Consider the following 25,733-nt stretch of genomic DNA (forward strand, 5'->3'; position numbering starts at 1 on the left):
TTCATGTTTCAAATGACATCTTTCGCATTTTTCTTAACAGTCCCCATGCCCCACCTCTGCACAAAAGTCAGGAGCGAGCTGTCCAAAGCTCTGGTAGCTTGCCCCGGAGGCATTAAATGCTCAGAGGGGCGTTAATTGGCTTAAGGAAGGACCTCTGGCCCCACCCTGAGCAGAAGCTCTGCCTCAGAACTGCTGGCCAACTCTCTGGTCACAGCAGTGCCGCCGAGAGTGCTGGTCACTGTCGCGATAGCAATTTAAAAACAAAAATTCAATCATGGGATGTAGGCGTCGCTGGCTGGGCCAGCATTTATTGTCCACCCCGGAGGGCATTTAGGGGTCAACCAGATTGCTGTGGATCACATGTAGACCAGACCAGGAAAGGACGAAAGATTTCCTTCCCTTAGGGGCAGCATGTAGCATAGTGGTTAGCACAATTGTTTCATAGCTCCAGGGTCCCAGGTTCGATTCCCGGCTGGGTCACTGTCTGTGCGGAGTCTGCATGTTCTCCCTGTGTGCGCGTGGGTTTCCTCCGGGTGCTCCGGTTTCCTCCCATAGTCCAAAGATCTGCAGGTTAGGTGGATTGGCCGTGCTAAATTGCCTTTAGTGTCCAAAATTGCGCTTAGTGTTGGTTGAGTGGGGTTACTGGGTTATGGGGATGGAGATGTGTGGGCTTGGGTAGGATGCTCTTTCGAAGAGCCGGTGCAGACTCGATGGGCCAAATGGCCTCCTTCTGCACTGTAAATTCTACTCTATCTATCTAACGGACATTAATGAACCAGATGGGTTTTCACAACAATTGACAATGAGATTAATGGTCATCGTTAGATTTTTAATTACAGTTTATTAAATTCAAATTCTACAATCTGCCCTGGTGGGATTCGAGGCCCGGTCACCAGAGCATCACCCTGGGTCTCTGGATTATTAGTTCAGTGACAATACCACTACGCCACTGACTCCCCTACACAATACAAAATCCAGTCCATGAAACTCGGCATGAAACTGACTAGCAGCGAAAAGGACTCACTTTCTCATGACATATTTCTCTTTCAGGCAATTGCCCTGCTAATCCCAGCTTTTCTTATCGTTGGCTGGGCCAACACTGTGCCTGTCCTGTACATCGGACTCCTCTTCTACTCATTTGGTGAGTTAATAAAATGATCAGTGATGTTAATTTATACGGCATCTTTAACGCAGTAAAACAATCCAAAGACCTTCACAAGAGTGTTATCAACCAAAATTTGATACAGAGCCAAAGATGGCCATATCAGGGCAGGTTTCCAATTGCTTGTTCAAAGAGCTAGGCTTTAAGCAGCATCTTGGAGGAAAGAGGGAATTCCAGACCTCAGCCCTTAGACAGCAGAAGGCCCAGCTGCCAATACCGTGATGCAGGAATGAGGGATGCACAAGAAGCCAGAATTGAAGGATCTCAGAGAGATGTAAGAGATGAGAGATAGAGGGTGAGCAGGCCACAAGGGTAGGCATGAATGCGGAGTTGAGGTTACAATAAGATCAGCCACGATCTTACTGAATGGCGAAGCAGGTTTGAGGGGCCAAGTAACTACTCCTAATTTGTATGTTTGTAAGATTTAAAAAAAAAAACAATTTAGTGTACCCAATTCATTTTTTTCCAATTAAGGGGCAATTTAGTGTGGCCAATCCACCTAGCCTGCACATCTTTAGATTGTGGGGGCGAAACCCACGCAAACACGGGGAGAATGTGCAAACTCCACATGGACAGTGAGCCAGAGCCGGGATCGAACCTGGGACCTCGACGCAGTGAGGCAGCAGTGCTAACCCACTGCGCCACCGTGCTGCCCATATTTATAAGATTTGAGCACAACGAATAGAACTCCAAAATTTAGGACTAGGAGTCAGTATAGATCAATGGGCATTAGTCGGTGATAGGAACTTGGTGAAAGTTAGCATTGGACCCGAGGTTTTGCTGGCTTGAAGTTTATTGAGTAATAAAACTTTTACTTGAAAAACAGGGATTATTTGATTAGCTTCATTGTAAATCTATACAAAGAATGCTACACTGCTTGGGCAAATATTTCAAAAACCACACAAATAAATTACAGAAATTATTGGTAAAGAGACAGAACAATTTTGGGTGCAGACCATCAGAACTGTTGTGACCCAAGGAATTCATCTGTCCTTTCATCAGGGCTGATGATGCATAAGACACAAAGGGTGATAGATGTCTTTAAAAGTATGAAAGCGCCTGACAGGGTGGATGTAGATAAGTTATTTTTACTGTCGTGGTTAAGGTCAGAAAGGTCATCAACCCAAAATGTTAACAGTTTCTCTCTCCACCAATGCTGCCTGACTTGCTGAGTATTTCCAACACTTTTGTTCCGTTTTGGTAGACTGTAGAACTTGCCACCACAGGGCAGTTGTTGAGGTGAGTAAATAGATGTATTTAAGGGGAAGCTAGATACTCTATTCCTTTCTCTCTCATGTTAGGGAATGATATAGGATTAGATGAAAGGCGAGACTCATGTGGAACATGAACATCAACTTGGACCTGTTGAGTCGATGGTCTGTTTTTGAACTGTAAATCCATGTGTGATTATGTTCAACATTACCTCTTGCCCTGATTATCCTGCATTATGAAATTAGTGTAAGAATCAAAGGAGGTTCGAATTCTACACTCATCCCATATAATTTTGAACACCTCTGTCAAATCTCTCCATAAACCTTTTCTACTCTTGAGGAGAATACCCCCGGATTCCCCAGTCTTTCCACACCACCGAAATCCAGCATCCTGGGTCAGCAGCTTCACTCGTGCCTAGGTTCCAGAATTTAGCCAGTTCTTTACGCCACACCAATACTCCTGCAACCAATTCCAGTAAATATCTACACATGCTACCCGAGTATCATAAAATCTTTCAGTGCAGAAGACGACTTTATGGCTCACCAAGCCTATGCTGGCTGCGCGAAAGAACTATCCAATTTGTCCCACTCCTCTGCCTCTTTCCCCATAGCCCTGCAAAGTTTTCCTTTTAAATTGTACATGCAATTCCCTTTTGAAACTATTTGAATTTTCTCCCACTACCCTTTCAGGCAGTGCAATCCAGATCATTATATTTGATTGCATTAAAAACATTTCTCATCTTCCCTCTGCATAAAAAGCTGGTATTGATGCATTACATCAGTTAGTTGTTGCTGTTATTATATTTTCACAAAGGTCTGGAATCAAAAATCTCATGGTGACCATGAAACCATTGCCAATCGTCATAAAGACCGACCTGGTTCACTAAATGTCCTTCAGGGAAGGAAATCAGCCCATCCTTACCGGGCCTGGCCTACATGTGACTCCCGACTCAGACAATGATGGGGCTGTCTCTTAACTGCCCCGCACTGAAATGCTCTAGCAAGCCACTCGATTCAAGGGCAATTAGAGATGGGCAACAAATGCTGGCCGAGCCGCGATGCCCATATCCCACAGTGGCTGGAACTGTGGCTTCACAGCTCCAGGGTCCCAGGTTCGGTTCCCCACTGGGTCACTGTCTGTGCGGAGTCTGCACGTTCTCCCTGTTTCTGCGTGGGTTTCCTCCGGGTGCTCCGGTTTCCTCCCACAGTCCAAAGACGTGCAAGTTAGGTGGATTGGCCATGATAAATTGCCCTGAGTGTCCAAAAAGGTTAGGAGAGGTTATTGGGTTACGGGGATAGGGTGGAATTGAGGGCTTAAGTGGGTTGGTGCAATCTCGATGGGCTGAATGGCCTCCTTCTGTGCTGTATGTTGTTTAACAAATTAACAAAACACAGGGCTCCCCATAAACGAGGTGAAGAAAGAACGTTCAGTACAGTTGTGATAGAGCAGAGCAACCTTCATTCAGAATGACACTGATGTTGTGACTTTTCTTGTTTTCTTCCAGCCGCTGCTATAGTCATTCCCTGCCTGTCTGCCCTGGTGTCAGGATACGGTAAGTTGGCATAATAGTTATCTGCTAGGACATGAAAAACAGCCAGCAGTGTTCAGTGCTTTGAACATAGGAATGGAGAGGATCAGTATTGTAAAGTGTTAATATTATGCATCTCCTTATTTAAATCCATTGCTGATGTTATTAGTTGTTGTTACCTGTGTATATTTGTATTTTTCTTGGCAAATGGAACCGCAGACGCTAGAACGTGCTCAATTATCCTAAGTGTGTGTGGGGTGAAGACTTACAAGCTAGTGAGAAATTTAGTTACACCATGGAAACCGGGGGGGGGGGGGGGGACATTTGCCGATTTAGTTGCACTTGTTCAGAATCACCACAATCCTAAGCCCTCATTAATTGTACACCGTTTGAAATCCCATTGTCATTTTCAGAAGACAGGACAGTCTGTAGCTAACTTTGTTGCCGAATTGCACTAGCTTTCTGAACATTGCGAGTTTGGAGCAGTTTTGGGAGACATGCTTTGGGACAGACTAGTTTGTGGCATTAATGATGATAGCATTCAGCAGGGTTTGCTGAGAGAAGCCAAAATTACTTTTAAGAATGCTCTCGAAATTTCTCAGGGCATGGAAATGGATGCCAATAATGCAAAAGATATTTGGAAGACCAATGGCGGCACACAGGCAGGTGCACTGCATCAGGTAGAAAAAGAAGCTGCAAGTAAAAAGGTGAAAACAGTGGAATGTTTTAGGTGTGGATGGTCAAACTATGTGACTCATTGGAAGCTTATGGATGCTGTTTGACACTAGTGCAACAAGGGGCATTTAGTGAAGAATCGCTGGGGTGCTTGGAGAAAGTAGAAGACTGAGCAGGGAACTTCAAATGCAAGCAAGGCTCAGTTAACGGGGCATCGCTTCGAAAGATCAGACCAGGCAGAGGAGCATTATTATGGTATGTTTAAAATATGAATGAGGGACACACAGGGCCTATTTGTGCTGCAGTGGAAAATTGAGAAGGAGGTGGGCACAGGAGCCTCTACATTGGTAATCAATGAGGAGACTTTCAGGATGATTTGAGGCTCGAAACAGGCACTAGCCCGTACTCAGGCAGGAATCAACCTTCGGACGTTACCAGACTGTACCATTGCTTGGAGCGTTAGAGGTAGACATTGTATATAACAGCGAAGGAGCAAAAGCACGGCTCCTGGTAGTAAAAGGGCATGGGCCGAGTCTACTAGGGCATGACTGGCTCAGGAAAATTTAGTTGAATTGGAGTGAGATAAAGCACACAAAATTGACAGAGGACATAATTCAAAAATATCCTGAGGTTTTCAATGATGGACTGGTTACATTGCGGGGCACAATTATTCCTAGATCCTCAGTCTACTCCTCGCTTTTTCAAACCAAGAACTGTGCCCTCAGCCATGAAAGGCAAAGTGGAGGAGGGTTTGGAGCTGCTACAAAGGCTAGGAATCATTGAGTCTATTCAGTTTTCATGTTTGGAAGCTCCAGTTGTTTCTGTTGTTAGATTGGATTGGATTGGATTTGTTTATTGTCATATGTACCGGTCCAGCTTGGAAACCTGATTAATGGTAAGTTTGTAATTCCCACATATACACACTGTATCATCACTTTTAACAAGTCATTGACTTCAGGAAGCAAAGTACTGTACACACATCAACAGGGCCGAGGTGGAGATAGTTAGCAGTTTCAAATTCCTAGGCGTACACATCACCAAAAACCTGTCCTGGTCCACCCACATCAACGCTAGCACCAAGAAAGCACAACAGTGCCTATACTTCCTCGTAAGAAGTCTTACAACACCAGGTTAAAGTCCAAAAGGTTTGTTTCAAACACGAGCTTTCGGAGCACTGCTCCTTCCTCAGGTGAATGGAGAGGTATGTTCCAGAAACATTTATATAGCCAAAGTCAGAGATGCCGGACAATGCTTGGAATGCGAGCATTTGCAGGTAATCAAATCATTACAGATCCAGAGAGAGGGATAATCACAGGTTAGAGATTTGAATTGTCTCAAGCCAGAACAGTTGGTGGAATTTTGCAAGTCCAGGCCAGATGGTGGGGGGTGGATGTAATGCGACATGAATCCAAGATCCCGGTTGAGGCCGCACTCATGCGTGTGGAACTTAGCTATAAGTTTTTGCTCGGCAATTCTGCGTTGTCGCGTGTCCTGAAGAACGCTTACCTGGAGATCAGAGGCTGAATGCCCTTGACTGCTGAAGTGTTCCCCGACTGGAAGGGAACATTCCTGCCTGGTGATTGTCGCACGATGCCCGTTCATTCGTTGTTGCAGTGTCTGCATGGTCTCGCCAATGTACCACGCTTCGGGACATCCTTTCCTGCAGCGTATGAGGTAGACTACATTGGTCGAGTCGCACGAGTATGTGCCGCGTACCTGGTGGTGGTGTTTCCACGTGTAATGGTGGTATCCAAGTCGATGATCTGGCATGTCTTGCAGAGATTGCCCCGGCAGGGTTGTGTGGTGTCATGGTCGCTGTTCTGAAGGCTGGGTAATTTGCTGCAAACAATGGTTTGTTTGAGGTTGCGCGGTTGTTTGAAGGCCAGTAGTGGGGGTGTGGGGATGACCTTGGCAAGATGTTCATCTTCATTGATGATGTGTTGAAGGCTGCAAAGAAGATGTCGTAGTTTCTCCGCATAGGGGATGGCTTCTTTAATGTGTTTTGGGTGATTCTTCGCTGTGGGTCCAAAGGAAAAAAATGTAATTGATGTATCTGGTGTATAACGTCGGTTGCAAGTCCTGTGTGGTGGGGAAGTCTTGTTCAAACTTGTGCATGAAGATGTTGGCATATTGAGGTGCGAATTTGGTCCCCATGGCTGTTCCATGCGTCTGGATGAAGAATTTGTTGTCAAAGGTGAAGACGTTGTGATCTAGAATGAAGCGGATGAGTTGCAGAATTGCGTCTGGAGATTGGCAGTTGTCGGTGTTGAGTACTGAGACTGTTGCAGCAATGCCGTCGTCATGGGGGATGCTGGTGTAGAGTGCCGAGACATCCATTGTGACGAGGAATGTTCCTGGTTCAACTGGTCCATGGGTGCTGAGTTTCTGATACAAAGAAATGTAGAGGGACAGGTAGTATTGAGGAAGCGGGAGGGCTGCAGAAGGATTTGGACAGGCTAAGAGAGTGGGCAAAGAAGTAGCAGATGGAATACAATGTGGAAAAGTACGAAGTTATGCACTTTGAAAGGAGGAATAGAGGCTTAGAATATTTTCTAAATGGGGAAATGGTTAGGAAATCAGAAGCACAAAGGGACTTGGGATCCTTGTTCAAGATTCTCTTCATTTTACGCAGGAGGGAGATGGTGGCTCTTAGGTGAAATTATTAAATATTTGTTGTAAACTAGAGATATTAAGGGATATGAGGCAACGGTAGATATGTGGTGTTAGGACACATCCTAAATATGCTCTCAATGTTGTTATGTTATTGGATGACTAATCCAGCATCTGTGTTAATGATCTAGAGACACGGGTTCGAATCCCTCCACTGGTAATTGGGAACATTTAAATTATTAAATAAATCGGAAATAAAAAGCTGCTATCAGTAATAGTGACTAGGGCCAGGATTCCCCCATTCCCACTGCGTGGTGAGTTTTCCATCAGTGCAGGCTGCTCCCCATTGGCCGAGGCGGCATGGTAACACAGTGGTTAGCACTGTTGCTTCACAACGCCAGGGACCCTGGTTCGATTCCCAGCTTGGATCACTGTCTGTGCTGAATCTGCACATTCTCCCAGTGTCTACGTGGGTTTCCTCCGGGTTCTCCGGCTTCTGATTTCCTAACCATTCCCCCATTTAGAAAATATTCTAAGCCTCTATTCCTCCTTTCATCTGCAAACTTGGCTGCCTTCAGTTCCTTCTTCCAAATCGTTAATATATATTGTGAAAAGTTGTAGTCCCAGCACTGACCCCTGAAGCACACCACTAGTCACTGGCTGACATCCTGAAAAAGACCCCTTTATCCCCACTCTCTGCCTTCTGCCAGCCAGCCAATCCTCTATCCATGCCAGGGCCTTACCCTTAACACCATGGGCTCTTAACTTATTTAACAATCTCCTATGTGGCATCTTGTCAAAGGCCTTCTGGAAATCTAAATAAATCACGTCCACTGGTTTCCCTTTGTCTAACTTCCTTGTTACCTCCTCACAGTACTCCCCGAACAGGCGCCGGAATGTGGCGACTAGAGGCTTTTCACAGTAACTTCATTTGAAGCCTACTCGTGACAATAAGCAATTTTCATTTTCAGATTTGTCCGACATGACCCCCCCCCCTTGATGAAGCCGTGCTGACTCAGTCCTATTTTATCATACTCTTCCAAGTACTCTGCGAACTCATCTTTAATAATGGACTCTAACTTCGAATGTGCATCCACAATGACTAAACATATGCGACCCATGAAAGGACCTGCAAAATCCACATGAATTCTCGACCAAGGACAATCAGGCCACTCCCAATGATGTAATAAGACCATAAGACATAGGAGCAGAATTAGGCCACTTTTTTGTTTTGCAGACTTTCCTCAAATTTCAGGGAAAGGCTCTCTCAATCAGCGAAAGTAACTTTTAGGTGCAAGATAATTGTAGCCCCCATCCCAATAACACAAGGCTATTTTCTGTGGCTAGAGCATCTACAACTATGGGTCATAGTTTCAGGATAAGGGGCTGGTCATATAGGACTGAGGTGAGGAAACATTTCTTCGCTCAATGGATTGAGAATCTTTGAAATTCTAAAGATGCTTCGCTGTTGAGTAGATTCAAGACTGAGACTGATAATTTTTTGGATGTTAAGGATAGGAGGTTGGAAAGTAGAGTTGATGTACAGTCATGATCTTACTGAATGGCGGAATAGGCTTGAGTAATCAGGCCTATCACTGTTCTTACTGATAATCTTAAAGCCGCCTGGTTCAAGAGGCACTTGTGCCATCAGTTAAGCCCAGGCTGACACTTGTGAAGGGAAGTTTTGAATAGCGGAGGACCTTGAGAAAATTAATTGAGGATGAGAAAAATGCAATAAAACAAGGCTTTTGTTTTTAAATTAGGTGCAGCTAATCAAAAAGGAACCGTGATGGGAATTCTTCGCAGTTTGGGGGCTTTGGCTCGAGCTTTGGGACCAATCTTGGCAGCTACCGGTGAGAAATTTCCTGCCAATTATTTTTAGCAGATGTTTCATTAATACATTACCTGTTGGAGTTTTGGTTCCAGATTTATTTGAACACAAACAACTTTTAGTAAGAAAGCACCTTTACTTTTCTTTTAAATAAATTTAGAGTACCCAGGTAGCACGAGTGGATAGCACTGTGGCTTCACAGCGCCAGGGTCCCAGGTTCGATTCCCCGCTGGGTCACTGTCTGTGCGGAGTCTGCACGTTCTCCCCGTGGGTTTCCTCCCACAGTCCAAAGATGTGCAGGTTAGGTGGATTGGCCATGATAAATTGCCCTTAATGACCAAAAAAAAAGGTTAGGAAAGGTTATTGGGGTATGGGGATGGGGTGGAAGTGAGGGCTTAAATGGGTCAGTGCAGACTCGATGGGCCAAATGGCCTCCTTCTGCACTGTATGTTCTATGTTCTAATCCACCTATCCTGCACCTCTTTGGGTTGTGTGGGCGAAACGCATGCAGACAGGGGGAGAATGTGCAAACTCCACACCAACAGTGACCCAGAGCCGGGATCGAACCCAGGTCCTCAGCGCCGTAGGCAGCAATGCTAACCACTGTGCCGCCCTAGAAAGCACCTTTACTGTAGTAAAATGTCCCAGGTGCTTCACACCGAGCCCATAAGGAAATGCTTAGGATACATGGTTAACCATTTTGTCAAAGAGAGGTTTTATATATCGACTAAATGGAGGAAGGGGAGGTCGGGAATTCCAGATATTAGGGCCAAAACAGCTGAAAGCACAATCGGGGAAACAAACTGTTGAATCCGCGGTCGGCAGAACGCATAGACAGAAGCAGAAATTACAGAACAAGGTTTATTCCGATACATTTACAATACTCCTCCCCTCCCTTCAGGGTCTCCTTCCCCAACCTGCAACTAGGCCGGGGTTTTTATACAACTGGGGCTCTCCTTGTAAAGGGGAACCCTGCCCCCTTAAAGAGAAGGTCTGCCGGTCTTAAAAGGGAAGTTCATATTCCGGGGAAGTCACAGGAAATCGTATAGTCCTGATCCTTGGCCCTCCTTTGGGGTTATAACTCTCTCTCTTCCCCCCCACCATAGTTTGGAGCAACATCCATATCCATGGGTAAGTGCAGCAAGCCTTTTGAGCATTTTGCCTGTAGATGGCTTGCAGGCGCCGTCCTTGTGGCGTCAGGAGGTGTATATTGGACCGGGGAGTGGTGTTTATCTGGCGAGCGTTTGGGTGGCGCCAATGCCGGCATGGCCATGGGAGCCAGCACGGGCACCTCCAGCAGTGGCAGAATGTCCATCTCAGTTTCCGAGTCAAAGCTATGTGATTCTTCATCCGGCATCTCGGTGTCCTCGAAAATCCCTAGCAGGACTGTGGGCAGGTAGATCCTCACGGGTCTCTTGTCTCTCTGGTTCCTGTAGCGGCCCACGCTGGCTGGTGGTCATATTCCTGTTCTACTGGTTGGTGGAGAATGTCCAGCAGCATCCCCGGCCGCAATTACAGCGGTCCGTGTTCCTCCGGTAGGTGTCCCCATGTCGGGTGCCAACCTCCTCAGGTCTAGCCGAGTGTGATAGGTGCTTGTGATTGCATCCCAAACTGAGCACCGTCAGTCCCTGCACCCCTCATCCGACACTTTCTTTATAGATAGCTATCGCCACAGCGTGTTGCAGATCCAGGGTGGGCCTCAAAGCTAGTAATTTATGTTGCATGGCTGCATCGTGGAGTCCACAGACGAAAAGGCCCCCGAGTATCTCATTCAGCATCACACCTAATTCACAAGTCTCAACCAGTTTTCGGAGGTCGGTCAGGAAGTCACTCACCAAATCGGCTTGGGTCTGAGCTGCCGTGTGGAACTGGAAACAGCGTATGCTGAAAGGTGGTTTTGGGTCAAAATGCTCCCTACCAGATTCACCAGGTCGGGAATCCGGGTGAGTCAAACTCTATCACACTGTAGGTGGGCCCTTCACAAGCCGTCAGTAATATAACAGTTTAACGCTTCACCAGAAATCATTTGTTCAAAAAAAAAGTCCATGGGTTCAGCATATTGCCCCCAATCATCTGTACTTGCATTAAAAGGTTCCAGCTTTCCTTTGCGTAGCAGTTCGGTGGTTAGTAGTGGGGCCTGCCAAAGCCTAGACGACGTGGGCCGGGCGTGTAGCAACTCCATTGAATCTCGTCGCCAGTGTTGAATCCGATGTAGGTAGGCAGAACTCAGGCGGAAGTAGAAATTACAGAACAAGGTTTATTTCAGTAAACTTTCAATACTCCCCTCAGGATCTCCTTTCCCGGCCTTTTCGTACAACTGGGGCTCTCCTTGTAAAGGCAAAGGCCTGCCTGTCTCAATGAGGAAGTACATATTCCGGGAAGGTCACAGTAAATCGTATAGACCTGATCCCAGGACCTCCATCGGAGTTATAATACAAATAAAATCGTGAATGCTCAAGAGACCATATACTGTTTATAATTAACATATTTGACCTCATATAATAGGCCAATGGTTATCAAAGTTTAGGGATAATTTTATAAGCACCACGTGTTTTATTATTTATTTGAATGATTTTACTTTTAAGTTAAAATAAAATCAGTGATAGAAACCGGAAAACAATCACAATGTGTTGTCTTATTGACCAAAGAAAAGGGCTTTTAATTTCAATTTTCAGTACAGTCCTCATTATACAAACTGCACAAATGTTAGCCAAGTGAAAAATTACGCACACACTGGACTCCCTTGATCTCCCAACCCCAGTAAATCCCAAGGGAAGTCAGAAAGCTTGCCACAGCACTTGCATTTATGTAGCACTTTAACTTAGTAAAATGTCCCCAGACACTTGACAGGAACTTATCAACTGTAACTCATTGACCAACTTTTGTCATATTAAGTTTTAAGGAGCACCCTAACAGGGCGAGGGTTGTTTACTAGACTGTGAGCATGTGGTTCAGAATAATGGCAACAGCTTGGGGTTCGATATCTATTCTGGATGAGGTAGACATGGTGCCTTCCCCCTGCCCTTTAGTAAAGTCACGGCATTAGCCGTGGTTTGGGGACCCCTTGAATAATCAAGGATGCTACCTGGAGAAGAAAAATAGAGGTGAAAGGTACAGAGGTTTAAGGAGGAAATTCCAGAGCTCAGGGTCACTGAAGGTCAGCCAGTGGTGTAACAAATTAAATTAGTGTGAAAGAGGTTAGAGGCAAGGCCACGGACAGATTTGAAAACAAGGAATAGCGCAAAAACATAAAATAAATATCGAATGCTGCTCTGAAACAAGAGGGGGACTGTAACTGCCTTCAGATTGCAATAGGACTTCTGATCAAATAGGACCTGTTGAAGCTGTGGTGTTATGGGAGGCAACGTAGTGAAAATACTGAATGTCTTGTGTTTTACCTGCAGTTTACTGGCTGGCAGGGGCAGAGTTGTGTTTCACTGCGACCAGCTTCGCCTTCCTCCTCCCGCTTGCACTTCTTATGATCCCCAGTGTGAAGAAAACAGAGTGAAGACCAGTAGGAACAAAGTGGCCATTGTAAACCCTAAAGTGAGGGCTACGCTGGATACACACTTGGAGCAACAGGAAGCAGTCTTTATAAAAAAAAACTTATAGCAGCTGGTCATATTTACTTAACCTCAGTTGAGAGTATCAAGCAAATGAACATTGGGAAAAATATATTTTTTGAAAAAGAAATGTGATACTAACATGCAACTTAATATTGGGAGCACGAGAAACGGTTCCATACAGTAAGTGACTTGACCGAGTTGAATCACAATGTTGTCAAAAGATTTTTTAAAATATTCCTCCTTCTGCTCCTTGCGGCATGATTTGTGGATCATTTATACTACCTCCTTGGGTGGGACACTGCTACTCTGTTTTCAGGGCTTTGTTAGAGGCAAGTGGTGCAGCGGGTCATACATCAACATCAGTCCTGATGAAAGGTCATCAAACTAAAACATTTACATTGTTTCGCTCTCCACTGATGCTGCCTGACCTGCTGAATATTTCCGACAGCATCTGTTTTGATTTCAGATTTGAAGCATCCACAGTATTTTGCTTTAGTTCTGGGTCCTGTGTCACTTTTGGCCCTGGCTGTAGGCTAGAATAGCCTACTAAAGATGAGTTTGGAATGGTCTCAGCATAGTTTACAGCTGGGTATGGGTACACAGCATAAGTTTCCCTGTCAGTCTCAGAGATCTTGCGGTAATGGCGGAGGCAGATTGCTGGTAGAGCAGATGGAGCTTTACTCCATATAATTATTCTATTATCTGACCTAGGGGTTCTTGACTAACATAAAAAGAACTGGGGAAAAACGTGCAGCTCACCCTTTTCTTCAGGATCTCTCTTCAGTGTTCCTTCCTCTTGCAATTGCCTCTGCCGCCAGTATATGTGATGGGAACTAAGAAATTACTTCCATTAATGCACCTTATACTCCAAAGAGCTTTTCACTCACTGGCCTACAGTTTACCAATGCTGATCAATGCTCGTGTCCACTGGAAAATAATACAGGATATTAGAATATAAATAACTGAACAATCACAAAGTGAAGAAACTAGGAACACATTTACCAGAGGTAGGGCTGGGAGAGGTACATTTACCAAATTCATTCAGAGGAATCAAAGAATTGGTTAACGTGAACTGGACTCTGTTGAATGAGCAGTGATTTGGGGTATTTTTTCACCAGGCCAAATTTCTTCTCTCATCCCATGAAAACATTTTCAAGCTGGGGCAATATTTCATAGCTGTAACTGAAAATGTCAGGAAAACTCAGCAGGTCTGGCAGAGAAACAGGAGTCTGTATGGCTCCTCTTCAAGTTTCTCTCTCCACAGTTGCTGCCAGACCTGCAGTTTTTCCCAGGATTTTGTTTTTATTTTTTATTTCCAGCATCCGCAGTATTTTTCTCTTATTTCATAGCTGTACATTGTTATAATTTATTTTTTGTTAAAAAATATTTTTATTGAAGTATTTGCAAAATTTTTATAATAACAAACAAAATAATAACATCATGGTAAAATAGACATTTCCCACCCAACCCCTTCTGTACGTCCCTTAACCATATTGCACCCACCTGCAATCCCCCCTTCAGAGTGCTGTTTCTGCTGACATTTTAATTTTCTCCGAGAAAGTCGACGAACGGCTGCCACTTCCGAGAGAACCTCAGCATTGACCCTCTCAAGGCAAACTTTATTTTCTCCAGCTTGAGAAACCCAGCCATGTCACTGACCCAAGTCTCCACACTCGGGGGCTTCGAGTCCCTCCACATTAAAAGGATGCGTCTCAGGGCTACCAGGGAGGCAAAGGCCAAGACGTCGGCCTCTTTCACTCCCTGAACTCCCGGGTCTTCTGACACTCCAAAGATCGCCATCTCTGGACTCGGCACCACCCGCGTACCTAGCACCTCGGACATTGCCTTGGCAAACCCCTGTCAGAACCCTCCAAGCTTCGGGCATGCCCAAAACATGTGGACATGGTTTTCTGGGCTTCCCGCACGCCTCGCACATCTGTCCTCTACCCCGAAAAACTTGCTCATCCTCGCCGCCATCATGTGTGCCCGGTGTACCACTTTAAACTGTATTAGACTGAGTCTGGCACATGATGAGGAGGAATTAAACCTGTTCAGGGCATCCGCCCACAGACCCCCTCTAACTCCCACCTAACTCCTCCTCCCACTTGCCATTCAGGCCCTCCACCGGGGTTTCCTCCACCTCCAACAACTCCTGATAGACATCTGACACCTTCCCCTCCCCTACCCAGATACCAGAGACTACTCTGTCCTGTATCCCCTGTGGCGGCAAGAATGGGAAAGCCAACACCCGTTTCCTCAGAAAATCCCGCACTTTCAAGTACCTGAAACCATTCCCTGGCGGCAGCTTGAACTTGTCCTCCAGTGCCTTCAGACTGGGGAAACTCCCATCTATGAATAGATCCCCCATCCGTCTAATTCCTGCTCTCTGCCAGCTCCGGAACCCGCCATCTATCCTGCCCGGTGCAAACCTGTGGTTATTGCAAATCGGGGACCAGACTGACGCACCCTCCACCTTCTTGTACCTCCTCCATTGCCCCCAAATCCTCAATGCTGCCGCCACCACAGGGCTAGTGGAGTAACGGGCCGGCGAGAATGGCAGAGGTGCCGTTAAGAGTGCTCCCAAACTGGTGCCTTTGCATGACGCCGCCTCCATCTGCTCCCATGCCGGCCCCTCCCTCACCACCCACTTCCTAATCATCGCTATATTCGCCACCCAGTAGTAGTTGCAGAAGTTCATCAGTGCCAACCCACCCTCCCCCCGACTGCGCTGCAACATTTTCTTCACTTGCGGGGTTTTATTTACCCATACAAAGCCCCAAATAATCTTATTCACCCGCTTAAAAAAGGCCTTCGGGATGACGATGGGGAGGCACTGGAAGACAAACATCTGGGGAGGACCGTCATTTTCACGGTCTGTACCCTCCCCGCCAGCGAAAGCAGGAGCTTATCCCATCTTTTAAAGTCCCCTTCCATTTGCTCTACCAGCCGGGTTAGGTTGAGCCTGTGTAATGCCTCCTATTTTCCAGCCACCTGTATTCCCAGGTAGCGAAATCTCTTCTCTACCATCCTAAGCGGCAGCTCCTTCAGTCTCCTCTCCTGCCGCCTTGCCTGGATCATGTTCAATTTACACCCCGAAAATCTGCCAAATTCCCCCAAGATCTGCATAACCCCCCCCCCAATGGGTCCGAGTTGTACAAGAGCAGATCGTCCGCGTCATTGTTATAATTTATTTGCGCACAGAATGGACCTCGGATCATTCTGATATGTAGGGATTCAGCTTTTGTATCTTGACCACCTGAGCAAAGGTAAATGTCTCTCTTAGGCCTCAGTCTTGGCTCAGTGGTAACACTCCCATCTCCTAAGACAGATACATGTGCTTTAAGCCTCATTCGAAAACGTTACTGGGACTGCTGAATCAAATTTTTCTGGCCCCACCATGGGCATGCCTTCAGCTGCCTAGGCCTTAAGTTCTGTAATCCTCCCTCTCAACCTCTGCCTATTTACTTCTTCCTTTTAACACACTCCTTAATACCTACCTCCTTTACTAAGCGTTTAGTCACCCCTCCTAACACTCCTTCCTTAGCTTGATGTAAATTTCTGCTCAATTGGTCGAGTATTTCCAGCATCTGATATTTTGCTTTTGTTACTTAAATCTGTTAGTTGATGATGTAATCAATTCCAAAGAAAGGCTCCGTGATTTGACACAACACGACCTCATGAAACAAAACTGGTGAATTATAGATTACCACAATTTTACCAGAGAGCTTAAGCAGCACTGGATTTACTGGTATCCAAGTTAAATATAAATCACTTGCCGTGATAGAATTAATCCTAAAACCAACAGCACCCAGAGAAAATCTGTCATTACTGTTTTCAAAATAAATGAACTGTTTGCTTAAAAATAAATATACATTTATTATGTAGCCAAGTTTGTTTCTGTATTTTGATACCATAAGTGAAATGGCATGGTTGCATTGTTTTGTACAGTTTTAAATTTTTTTATCTAACTCACTTTATATGCAAGACAGATGTCTTCATAAGAGGGTTAGAGGGAGGCTATCTGATCTCAACCATGCATGAAGAACCTATCCTTCTCTCCAATCACAGCAAATGGTTTCTTGATGATTCCAGTGTAATTTTCTCCACTGCCCTACCAAGGAGTCTGTTCCTCACCATCTGAAAAACAGCCTTTTAATCAGTACTAAATTTGTCTCGATTCAACCCTTGTCCTATGTCACCTTGAATTCTGTTTTGGCTTTAACTTGGCCTAGTTGTGTGTCCTAATTTTAACCAGTGTCACTTATTCTGTGTCCTCCAACCAACCAACTCCAGCTCTCCTCCTCCTCCTCCCTCCCCCCCACTTCAAACATACTCTTGTTTTAACCTATTTGCATATTGCGTTTTGGTTTAACCAGTGTGCTGCTACTTATATATTCAGCCTAATTCTGCACTCCTCACTAGGCATATACTGGATACCACACACCTGTGAGTTTTTCTGAGTCTGTCATTCCTCTTTAGACAGGTGTGTTTCCAGCATCTATTTTTAATTTCAGGTTTCCATTTTATCCTTTTTTCTCTCCAACAGAGCAGAAGGTTAAATCTGGAACTGTTTTCTGCTCAACTCAGTTATCTGCTTTAGGGCAGCACTGGCAGAGGTCTCTCAGCCGGATTTCTTGGGTCTCTGTCCATGAAGAGAAATAAAGGAGACTGCCAGTGATCAGTAATGTTCGTGTTTCAACTAAAGGAAACATCATTCCAGCATAAGGTTTAAAGAAAAGATTTTATTCGTAGGCGAAACTCAAAAATGTTACAATGAAACTTAAAAAAAACCCAAAATTAATGATTTTCTTCATAAAAGTAATAAATTCTTCATGTAGTGATACAAGAATTGAAAAGATTGAGTTTACAAATCTTTTGTATAAGTGGAGATGATAATTAAAAACTGAAACAAGAATCAAAGCTGGATAAATTAGCAGATGGAAGTGGTTAATATTCAAGTCTGACAATTATAACTGATTAACAAAAAGGAGCTTAAAATTGCTTAGTGTACAGAAGTCATACAAGGGTAGAATACAAGCTGAAAGCCAGCAATGCCATGCAGTCTTCATTACACATCTTATTTGCTAATTATACTCCTTGTTTTTTCTTTTGCTGCCACTTCCACTACAGCCCTGCCTCAACCCACCAGCAGACCTACTTTGAAAGGGGAAGGCAGTAGCTGGACCTCAACACATGGACTGTGCTGTCACATCTCCAGCATAAAGTTACACAGATACCCAAACCAAGGCTTTCCACTGGGAATGGAGGAATTTCAGCCAGAAACTGCAGACAGCCCTGCCTGAAATATCTTGTGTTGAAGGGGTTAGCTCTAAATGATGTCATTTATATATGCCAATACTTCCCCAGTGCATTTTGTAGGATTCCATCAATCCCATGTTTCGTTGCATGATTTTCTTTATTTTTTGTTTTTACAATTTTCTCGTAAACCTCTATATTTATCTGAGCAATTTAGTTTATCAAAATAGGAATTTCAAGAAAACGATCATGGGTTTTAATTATCATGGAGCAGTGAAATTTCCATACCCAGCAGCATGGGGAAAAGTTAAGAGTGTTCAGCAGAGGCTTGTTCTATTCCCGGTTTAGCAAAAGCAGGATAGGTCATGCAGCATGTACATGTCGCATTCCAAGTAGCTTCGGCTGCTGCCTAATTAATAACAGGCCTTAGTGGACATTTTTCTTGTTGTATTCACATTATAGGATTTATGAAAAACCTTTTTTTCCTCCATTAGTAACGGTGAATAGCCCTGGCACAGGGTAAAAATGGACCCTCTCCTTTCTACTCAATTCCTCTGATGTGAAACGATTCTTAGCAATACAGTAACGTTTGTTGCTGAATCTTTTATACTTCAAATCAACATATAAAAAAAGGACACAACATATTAGCCATTTCATAGAATTTCTGGTTAAACAAGACTTCCTTTAAATGCCACATTTGCCCACATAAACAATCACTGCACTTCAAAGTAATTGGAGAGATTTCTCTAGCATTGCGATAGAGCACTATATACGATTCCAGCATTAAAGCACGACTTTGCCATCATATTTATCAAAAATGTGTTCCACTAACACAGGAGTATGTTGTGTACCTATTTCCCCCCCCTTTCGGACATCGTTCTTAGACTGGTAATGCAAGCAAAAATGGGTAAATGAGTCACCAGTTCCAGTCAACCAATTAGTGCTAAGTTGCTGAATTAGTTGCTGGGAGGTGCACAAATGCAACACACTGGGCATGCCCACTGTCTTGTTTAAAGAAAATATCCAAAGCCTGGAAACTCGCTGTGCAATGATTCCCAAGATAGCACCTCGGTGCTCTTGACAGATACCACACCAAATTTACCAATGGGCTGCATCATTCAACTGCTTTACACAAAAGGGAAATCTGCTTTAAACAGAAATCTGCCTGATATTCATGATTCAGCAATTCAGCATTCCTTTTCATTTTATAAAGTAAGCAACTCATGATTTGTGCCAATTTACAAGCCACGTGTAATAACCTTTAAACACATCCCCACACCACTTAGGCAGCATTGCAAATAGCTGGCATTTAACAGTCATGTGCAGGATGTCTTACACACCTGTGATAAAATGTAGGTCATTACTACAATATCTGCATATTACATCAACAATGCAATTAATTCATCATTACAATATAATCTTATTAAAAAAGGCTTCCTCTGGTTTTATTATTCTTCTAGCTCAACCCCAAAGTGGCAAACCATGCTGCAAATTAAACACTTAGTGGGTTGTACCTACTGCACTGAAAGGATTAGCACCTCTTTTTTTTGTGTCAAAAAATGTCCTGTTACTTTCCATACCAATCGAGCTACACTACACGTTTCTTTGCATTCAGTTACATGTTTTTTTTAATAAGACATAACACTAAACGATACAACCTTGCACATTCTAGAAATTAATTAGAATCGATCTGTGAAATGGGCGCATCCTGCCTTCCCCAGGTAATGACCAGGCTTTTTGTTTTTAGGAGTCGCTTTTTTTCTTGTTCTTCTTCAGGAAGGAAGGAGTGCGGAACTTTTTCTTCTTCTTCGAAGGTGACTTGCTGGGAGACTCGTCGCTGGCTGCATCTGCAACTTCCTCAGCCGGTGACGTTGGGACCTGCTCAGGTGGTGGTGGGGAGGGCACTTCTTGGAGCTCGGCAGTGGTCAGCTCATCAAGCTTCCTACTAAGATCTTTGCTTGGGCTATCCGACTCCTCGTTTCCCGAAGTCGGGAAGGTCAGCACTTCAGAGGGCTCATCAGGGGTGAGTTCTGGCAGGGACTGTTGGAAAGTTGCAGCACTGTCATCCTTGCATGTCTGTTCCACTTGCAATTCTGCATAATTTATAAAAGAGAGGACAACATAAGGAAGTGAGAGTGCAAGTTTTTGACTTGGGTACACAATCCCAAGACCTCTTTGCACTGCTGTAAAGCAGTTTCGTTAGCATACTAAAATTATCAGAAGGTCAACTGCCAAAAATTGTAGTTTTACTTCCTAGTTTCCCAACTAGATTAGAACTGTTCTATAATTATACTCGCCTGGCCATCATCGTATCCCCTATTTAAGTAAATCTTCATTCAAAGTTCTGCTGCCAAATCTTGACTTGCATCAAGTTTCATTCACCCATTACTACTGTGTTCATTTGACATATGGGGGGGGGCCTCAGTCCAGCAGCATCATCAATTTAAAATTCTCACCCCTTTGTTCAAATCGCTCCACAGCCTCACTCATCCCTACTACTCTTTGATAAGAATTCTGTCCCTCCAATCTTAAACCGTTTAAGATTAGGGGACTATAATTTTTGGAATTTCCACCCCAACATCTCCTCAGACAGTTCAAGGATTGCACTGATAAGGTGCACTGACAAAGGCAATTCTTCCCTTACTGTGTGGAAATGCTCAGTTTCCAATGCGATCATCTTAAACTGTGACAAGAATGCAATATCACCGCTCAGAGAATTGCAAGCTCAAATGTTCATACAGCCACGGCATCAAGTAGCATGTTAATGCACTTGCTCAGTGGCATAGCTGCATGAAATGTATGCCAGTACTATGCTTCTGAAAAGAACAATCCCAGTTTTGGACAAAGGGTATATAATTATTCTCACAGCTAAAGGATATAGAATAATTTAGTGTTTTGTCAAATGGAAATAATTTCTAAAATCAACTTCCAGAGACCCATGGTGAATACAATAACCTGCTGAGGGAGTGCGGTATTGTCAGAAGTACCAGTCTTTTAAATGAGATTTTAAACAGATACCAAAGAGGAAAAGCCGGAAAATTTCAGCAGGTCTGGCAGCATTTGAAGGGAGAGAAAAGAGCGAACGTTTCGAGTCCAGATGACCCTTTGTCAAAGCCCTTTTAAATTGATACCCTGTCTGTCATCTTAGGTAAAAGTAAAACACCCTTGAGAAGTATTTTGAAGATCAGAGAAATTGTTCCTGGTGACCTGACCAATATTTATTCCTCAACCAACACCACTCATAAAAAGATTGTATGGTCATCACCTCATTGTTGTTTTGTGGGATCTTGCTATGCATTGGATATCATATTTCCTACATTACAGCAGCAATTAAACTGCAAATAAATACTTGATTGACTGTAAAGTCTTTGCAGTAAAATGCAAGTATTTTACTCATCCTCACATGCAGGATACCAAATCACAACATGGCTTAGTTCAAATCCGGCCTGGATGAGTGGGGAATACTGGACTTGTTAATAAAATAAAAAACAAAATTTTCTTCACCACCAATATATCCTGCAAATAACTTTAAATCAAATTACACTATATTATAATTGGAAGGGATCAATCTCCCAATTATCAAAAGCAGAATTTGAGTATCTTCTCAGTAGTGCCATTATATGGCACTGTGTCACAATTCTTTAAAGCTGATAGCTTTAATTCTATTTAGAAGATGAATGCAGATGACAAAGCTAAATCGGTCCATGATAAATTGTTCAATGATAGCTCAATTACCTACAACAAACCAGTCATCCAACACTATTTCTTAGATATATTAAACATTTTTATTATCCTCTTTGTTACTCTTTTGTGTAAACTCCCGACATCAGTTCTGAATTTGCCTTCCATTATAGAATATATACCACCTCTTATTACATGCACTTGGTTCTTTTCGGTCTCTGTCTATCCTGTCCCAATACAATACCATGGTTACAAAATAGTTGAACCTCAGGGTTTGTCCAATAGGCACTCTTCACAATTCTAATCAAAAATTAAATCTCTACATTTTCTCAAGTTAAGGAGCATATTAATCTTTGCTCGAGCCTGAGGCAAAGACAAAGGGAAACAAAATATAGGGGAGTAGCAGCTTTAGCACAGAACAGCAACAAGCTCACAGAGCACCATGGTTAACAGAAATTCTTGGTTTAGTTCTTTTCACAGAAAGGAGTGAAGTTCAAATGCACTTTTAACTCATACAAGTGTAGTTAATAAACATTTAATGATCTTCCACTATTTTAATGGAGATAATCACTTAAATTTTAAATGAGTTTATTCCTGGTGGACAAATAATGGACAAAGAAATATTGGCAAGTAATTTCTAGCCTATATGTCAAGTCATTATTTGAATTGTAATTGGGTTAGACAGCTTTGCTGCTTTTTCCTAAAACCTGATTTAGTCAGTTCATTATGGCATTCACACAGAGTCAGAAAAGTTTTTGTTCATATTTCTAAATTTTGTACAGTATACTTTTGAAGCAGACATGTAATATTATGCAATATAAAAAAGTGAACTAAAAACACAGGAACATTGTAACATATTCGGCATCATAGTGTGTTTACCATACAGACTTACTTTGAACATCAAGTACAGGATTTATCATACATTGTTGACAGCTCACACAGCTCACACAATTCAAAAATCTATCAGGGAATTTAAATTAAACAACATTAACAAATTCATTTGAAAGGTATATGTTCTTCTCAGAATACAAGATATCTAGATAAAATGAGAACACCACCACCTGGAGGTTCCCCTCCAAGTCACTCACCGTCCTGACTTGGAAATATATCGCTGTTCCTTCACTGTCGCTGGGGCAACATCCTGGAACACCCTTCCTAACAGCATTTTAGATGTACATACGCCTCAGGAAGTGCAGTGGTTCAAGAAGGCAGCTCACCCCCACCTTCTGAAAGGCATGGGCAATAAAGCTGGCCGAGCCAGCAACACCCATATCCCGTGAATTAATAAGAAAAAAGATACTGGAAACTTATCTGATAGCCAAGAGAGTTGTGCACTCTCTTTAAGGAATTTAAGGAATATACGCTGATCCTTGTGAGAAAACAAAGGAGGAAAGTAAAACAAATTTTGAAAACTTCAAGAAGGCGTCGCAGCTTGAAGTAGGCAATTAATGAGGAGGAAATGGAAGTGGAAACAGGAATGTGAAAGCTGGAAGCCATGCATGCACGCAAGTGTCGCAGGGTTAATTGAAGCAGCTCTAAACATGAATGCACAATACTTACTATGGTAACAGGTACTCTTTAGCACATCCAGCTCCTGTTTGTAATGCAGCCACAGGAAGGCGGGTGGAAGAAAAAAAAGCACAAGAAGAAAAATCTATGCATTCGTAACAGCCGTTTGTGTTAAACAAAAAAAACAGAATATACAATTACTACAGAACAGAGAAATCAGATGAGATCAGTGAATGGAAAAACTACAACAGGACAGTGATTCTAACATGGCAGAAGGTGCACAAATACATGAATCAGATTACACCATTTTATGGAACCAACATTAGCATTATCTGCTGAGAACCCTACATGATTCTGTGCCATATTTGTAATTTATTCAAAGGACTTTTAATCTAGTCCCAAAATAAATTGGACTTCAAATAAATTAAAATGTCTGGACATTTTTGAGTGATATAAAACACTCTGTTGGTCAAATTGGGGACAGGAGATTTTCTTTTAACCCTTTCCCTATATTTTTAGATTTTCCCTCCAAGAACTTGTTACTCAACATCTTTTCCAAGAAATGCATAATGCATGATATGAGAGAGGGCCCTTGAGACCAGTTTCTCCAACAACCCAAATACAACCCACTTTATAGTGGACTCAAACCCACCGGTCAAAAACAACCACGTAACTATTCTAATCCCATTTTCCAGCACTTGGCCCATTGCAATCTATGCTTTGGGATCGCAAGTGTACATCTGAATACTTCTTAAATGTTATGAGGGTCTCTGCCTCCAGCACCCGTTCAGGCAGCGAGTTCCAGACTCCCATAAACCTCTGGGTGAAAGTTTTCCCTCACATCCCTCCTAAACTTCCTGCCCCGGACCTTAAATCTGTGTCCCCATGTCACTGATCCCTCCAAAAGGGGAAAAGATTTTACCTTTCCACTCTATCTATGCCCTTCATAATTTTATACATCTCAATCATGTTCCCCCTCTACTTCAAAGAAAACAACCCCAGTCTATCCAATCTTTCTTCATAGCTAAAATTCTCCAGCCCAGGCAACATTCTGGTAAATCTCCTCTGCATCCTTTCCAATGCTATCACATCCCTCCCATAATGTGGGTTCCAGAACTGCACACAATACTCGAGCTGTGGTCTAACCAATGTTTTACATAGCTCCAGCATAACCACCCTGCTCTTAAACGCCATGCCTCGGATAATAAAGGCCAAATGCCTTCTTAACCATCGAATCCACCTGCTACCTTAATGGACCGGTGTACATGCACACCAAGGTCCCTCTGATCGTCGGTGCTTCCCAGGGTCCTGTCATTTATCATGTATTCCATTGCTTTGTTTGTCTTGCCCAAGCACACCACTTCACACTTATTTGGATTGAATTCCATTTGCCACTGATCAGCACATCTGACAAGCCGTCTATATCCTCCTGCAATTGAAGGCTATCCCTCCTCACTATTTATCTCCCCACCAATTTTCGTATCATCCTGGAACTTACTGATCAACCCTCCTACATTCATATCTAAATCATTTATATAAACCACAAACAGCAAGGGCCCCAATACTGATTCCTGTGGAACCCCACTGGACACAGGCTTCCAGTCAGAAAAACACCCCTCGACCATCACCCCCTGCTCCCTGCCATTCAGTCAATTTTGGATTCAATTAGTTAAATTTCCTTGGATCCCATGGGCTATCACTTTGCCAGCAGTCTCCCATCTGGGACCTTATCAAAAGCTTTTCTGAAGTCCAAAGTAGACTACGTCAAATGCATTTCCCTTATCTACACATCTGGTCACCTCTTTGAAAAATCTGTCAAGTTGATCAGACATGACCTCCCCTTAAAAAACCATGCTGACTGTTCTTGATTAATCCCTGCCTCTCCAAATGCAGATTAATTCTGTTTCTCCGAATTGCTTCCAACAGTTTCCTCATTACAGAGGTTAGATTGATTGACCTACAGTTTCCTGGTTTATTCCTTCCTCCCTTCTTGAATAATGATTCACATTGGCTATCCTCCAGTCCTCTGGCACCTCTCCTGTGGCCAGAGAGGAATTGAAAATCATTGCCAGCGCTGCTGCTATTTCCTCCCTTGCCTCACTCAACAGCCTGGGATACATTTCCTCTGGCCCTGAAGATTTGTCTAGTTTTAAACTTGCCAGATCACTCAGAACCTCCTCTCAGACTATGTTAATCTCTTTAATTTCATTACAGTCCTTCTCCCTGATTTCAATACCCACACTGTACCTCTCATGAATGAACACTGATACAAGGTACAACTCTGCCTACAGCCTCCGGCTCCACACACAAATTACCATTGTGGTGCTTAAGGAGCCCTATTCTTTCCCTAGTTATCCTTTTACCCTTTAGAGTAAATGGACTTGTAAAACAACTTAGGATGTTCTTTTATTTTACCTGCCAGTATCCTTTCATGTGCCCTTTTTGCTCTACTAATTTCCTTTTTAAGTTCCCTCTTGCACATTCTATATGCCTCAAGGGCGTCTGCTGTTTTGAGCCCTCGATATCTGCCATGGGCCTCCCTTTTTCTCCTGATCCAATGCCGTATATCCCTTGATATCCAGGGTTCACTGGATTTGTTGGTCCACCCCTTTTCTCGATTGGAACATGTTGGCCCTGTACCCTTCCTATTTCCTTCCTGAATGTGTCCCACTGTTCTGTCACAGATTTACTCAAGAGTGCCTG

The 25,733-nt window shown here is 43.5% G+C and overlaps 2 protein-coding genes across 9 annotated transcripts in view; one reads left to right on the top strand and one right to left on the bottom strand.

Annotated features, from left to right (window-relative positions):
- The window catches only part of mfsd10 (major facilitator superfamily domain containing 10), a 65,740-nt gene extending 52,907 nt beyond the window's left edge, over positions 1-12,833 (top strand). For both annotated transcript variants that reach the window (XM_038805869.1, XM_038805870.1), the window contains exons 10-13: positions 1,051-1,141; positions 3,879-3,926; positions 8,951-9,040; positions 12,423-12,833. In XM_038805869.1, the coding sequence (XP_038661797.1) occupies positions 1,051-1,141; positions 3,879-3,926; positions 8,951-9,040; positions 12,423-12,526 (333 nt within the window). In that variant the 3' untranslated portion in view covers positions 12,527-12,833. The remainder of the gene's footprint in view (positions 1-1,050; positions 1,142-3,878; positions 3,927-8,950; positions 9,041-12,422) is intronic.
- A 4,473-nt stretch (positions 12,834-17,306) lies between these two features.
- add1 (adducin 1 (alpha)) overlaps positions 17,307-25,733 on the bottom strand; it is a 211,472-nt gene continuing 203,045 nt past the window's right edge. For 5 of the 7 annotated variants that reach the window (XM_038805871.1, XM_038805874.1, XM_038805875.1 and 2 more), the window contains one exon: positions 17,307-19,933. In XM_038805871.1, the coding sequence (XP_038661799.1) occupies positions 19,584-19,933 (350 nt within the window). In that variant the 3' untranslated portion in view covers positions 17,307-19,583. Of the gene's footprint in view, positions 19,934-23,081; positions 23,116-25,733 lie in introns of all 7 variants that reach the window. The other 2 variants (XM_038805872.1, XM_038805873.1) reach the window with 1 other exon arrangement.

The sequence above is a fragment of the Scyliorhinus canicula genome, chromosome 8, assembly GCF_902713615.1.
Source record: "Scyliorhinus canicula chromosome 8, sScyCan1.1, whole genome shotgun sequence".
In the NCBI taxonomy this organism is placed as follows: Eukaryota; Metazoa; Chordata; class Chondrichthyes; order Carcharhiniformes; family Scyliorhinidae; genus Scyliorhinus; species Scyliorhinus canicula.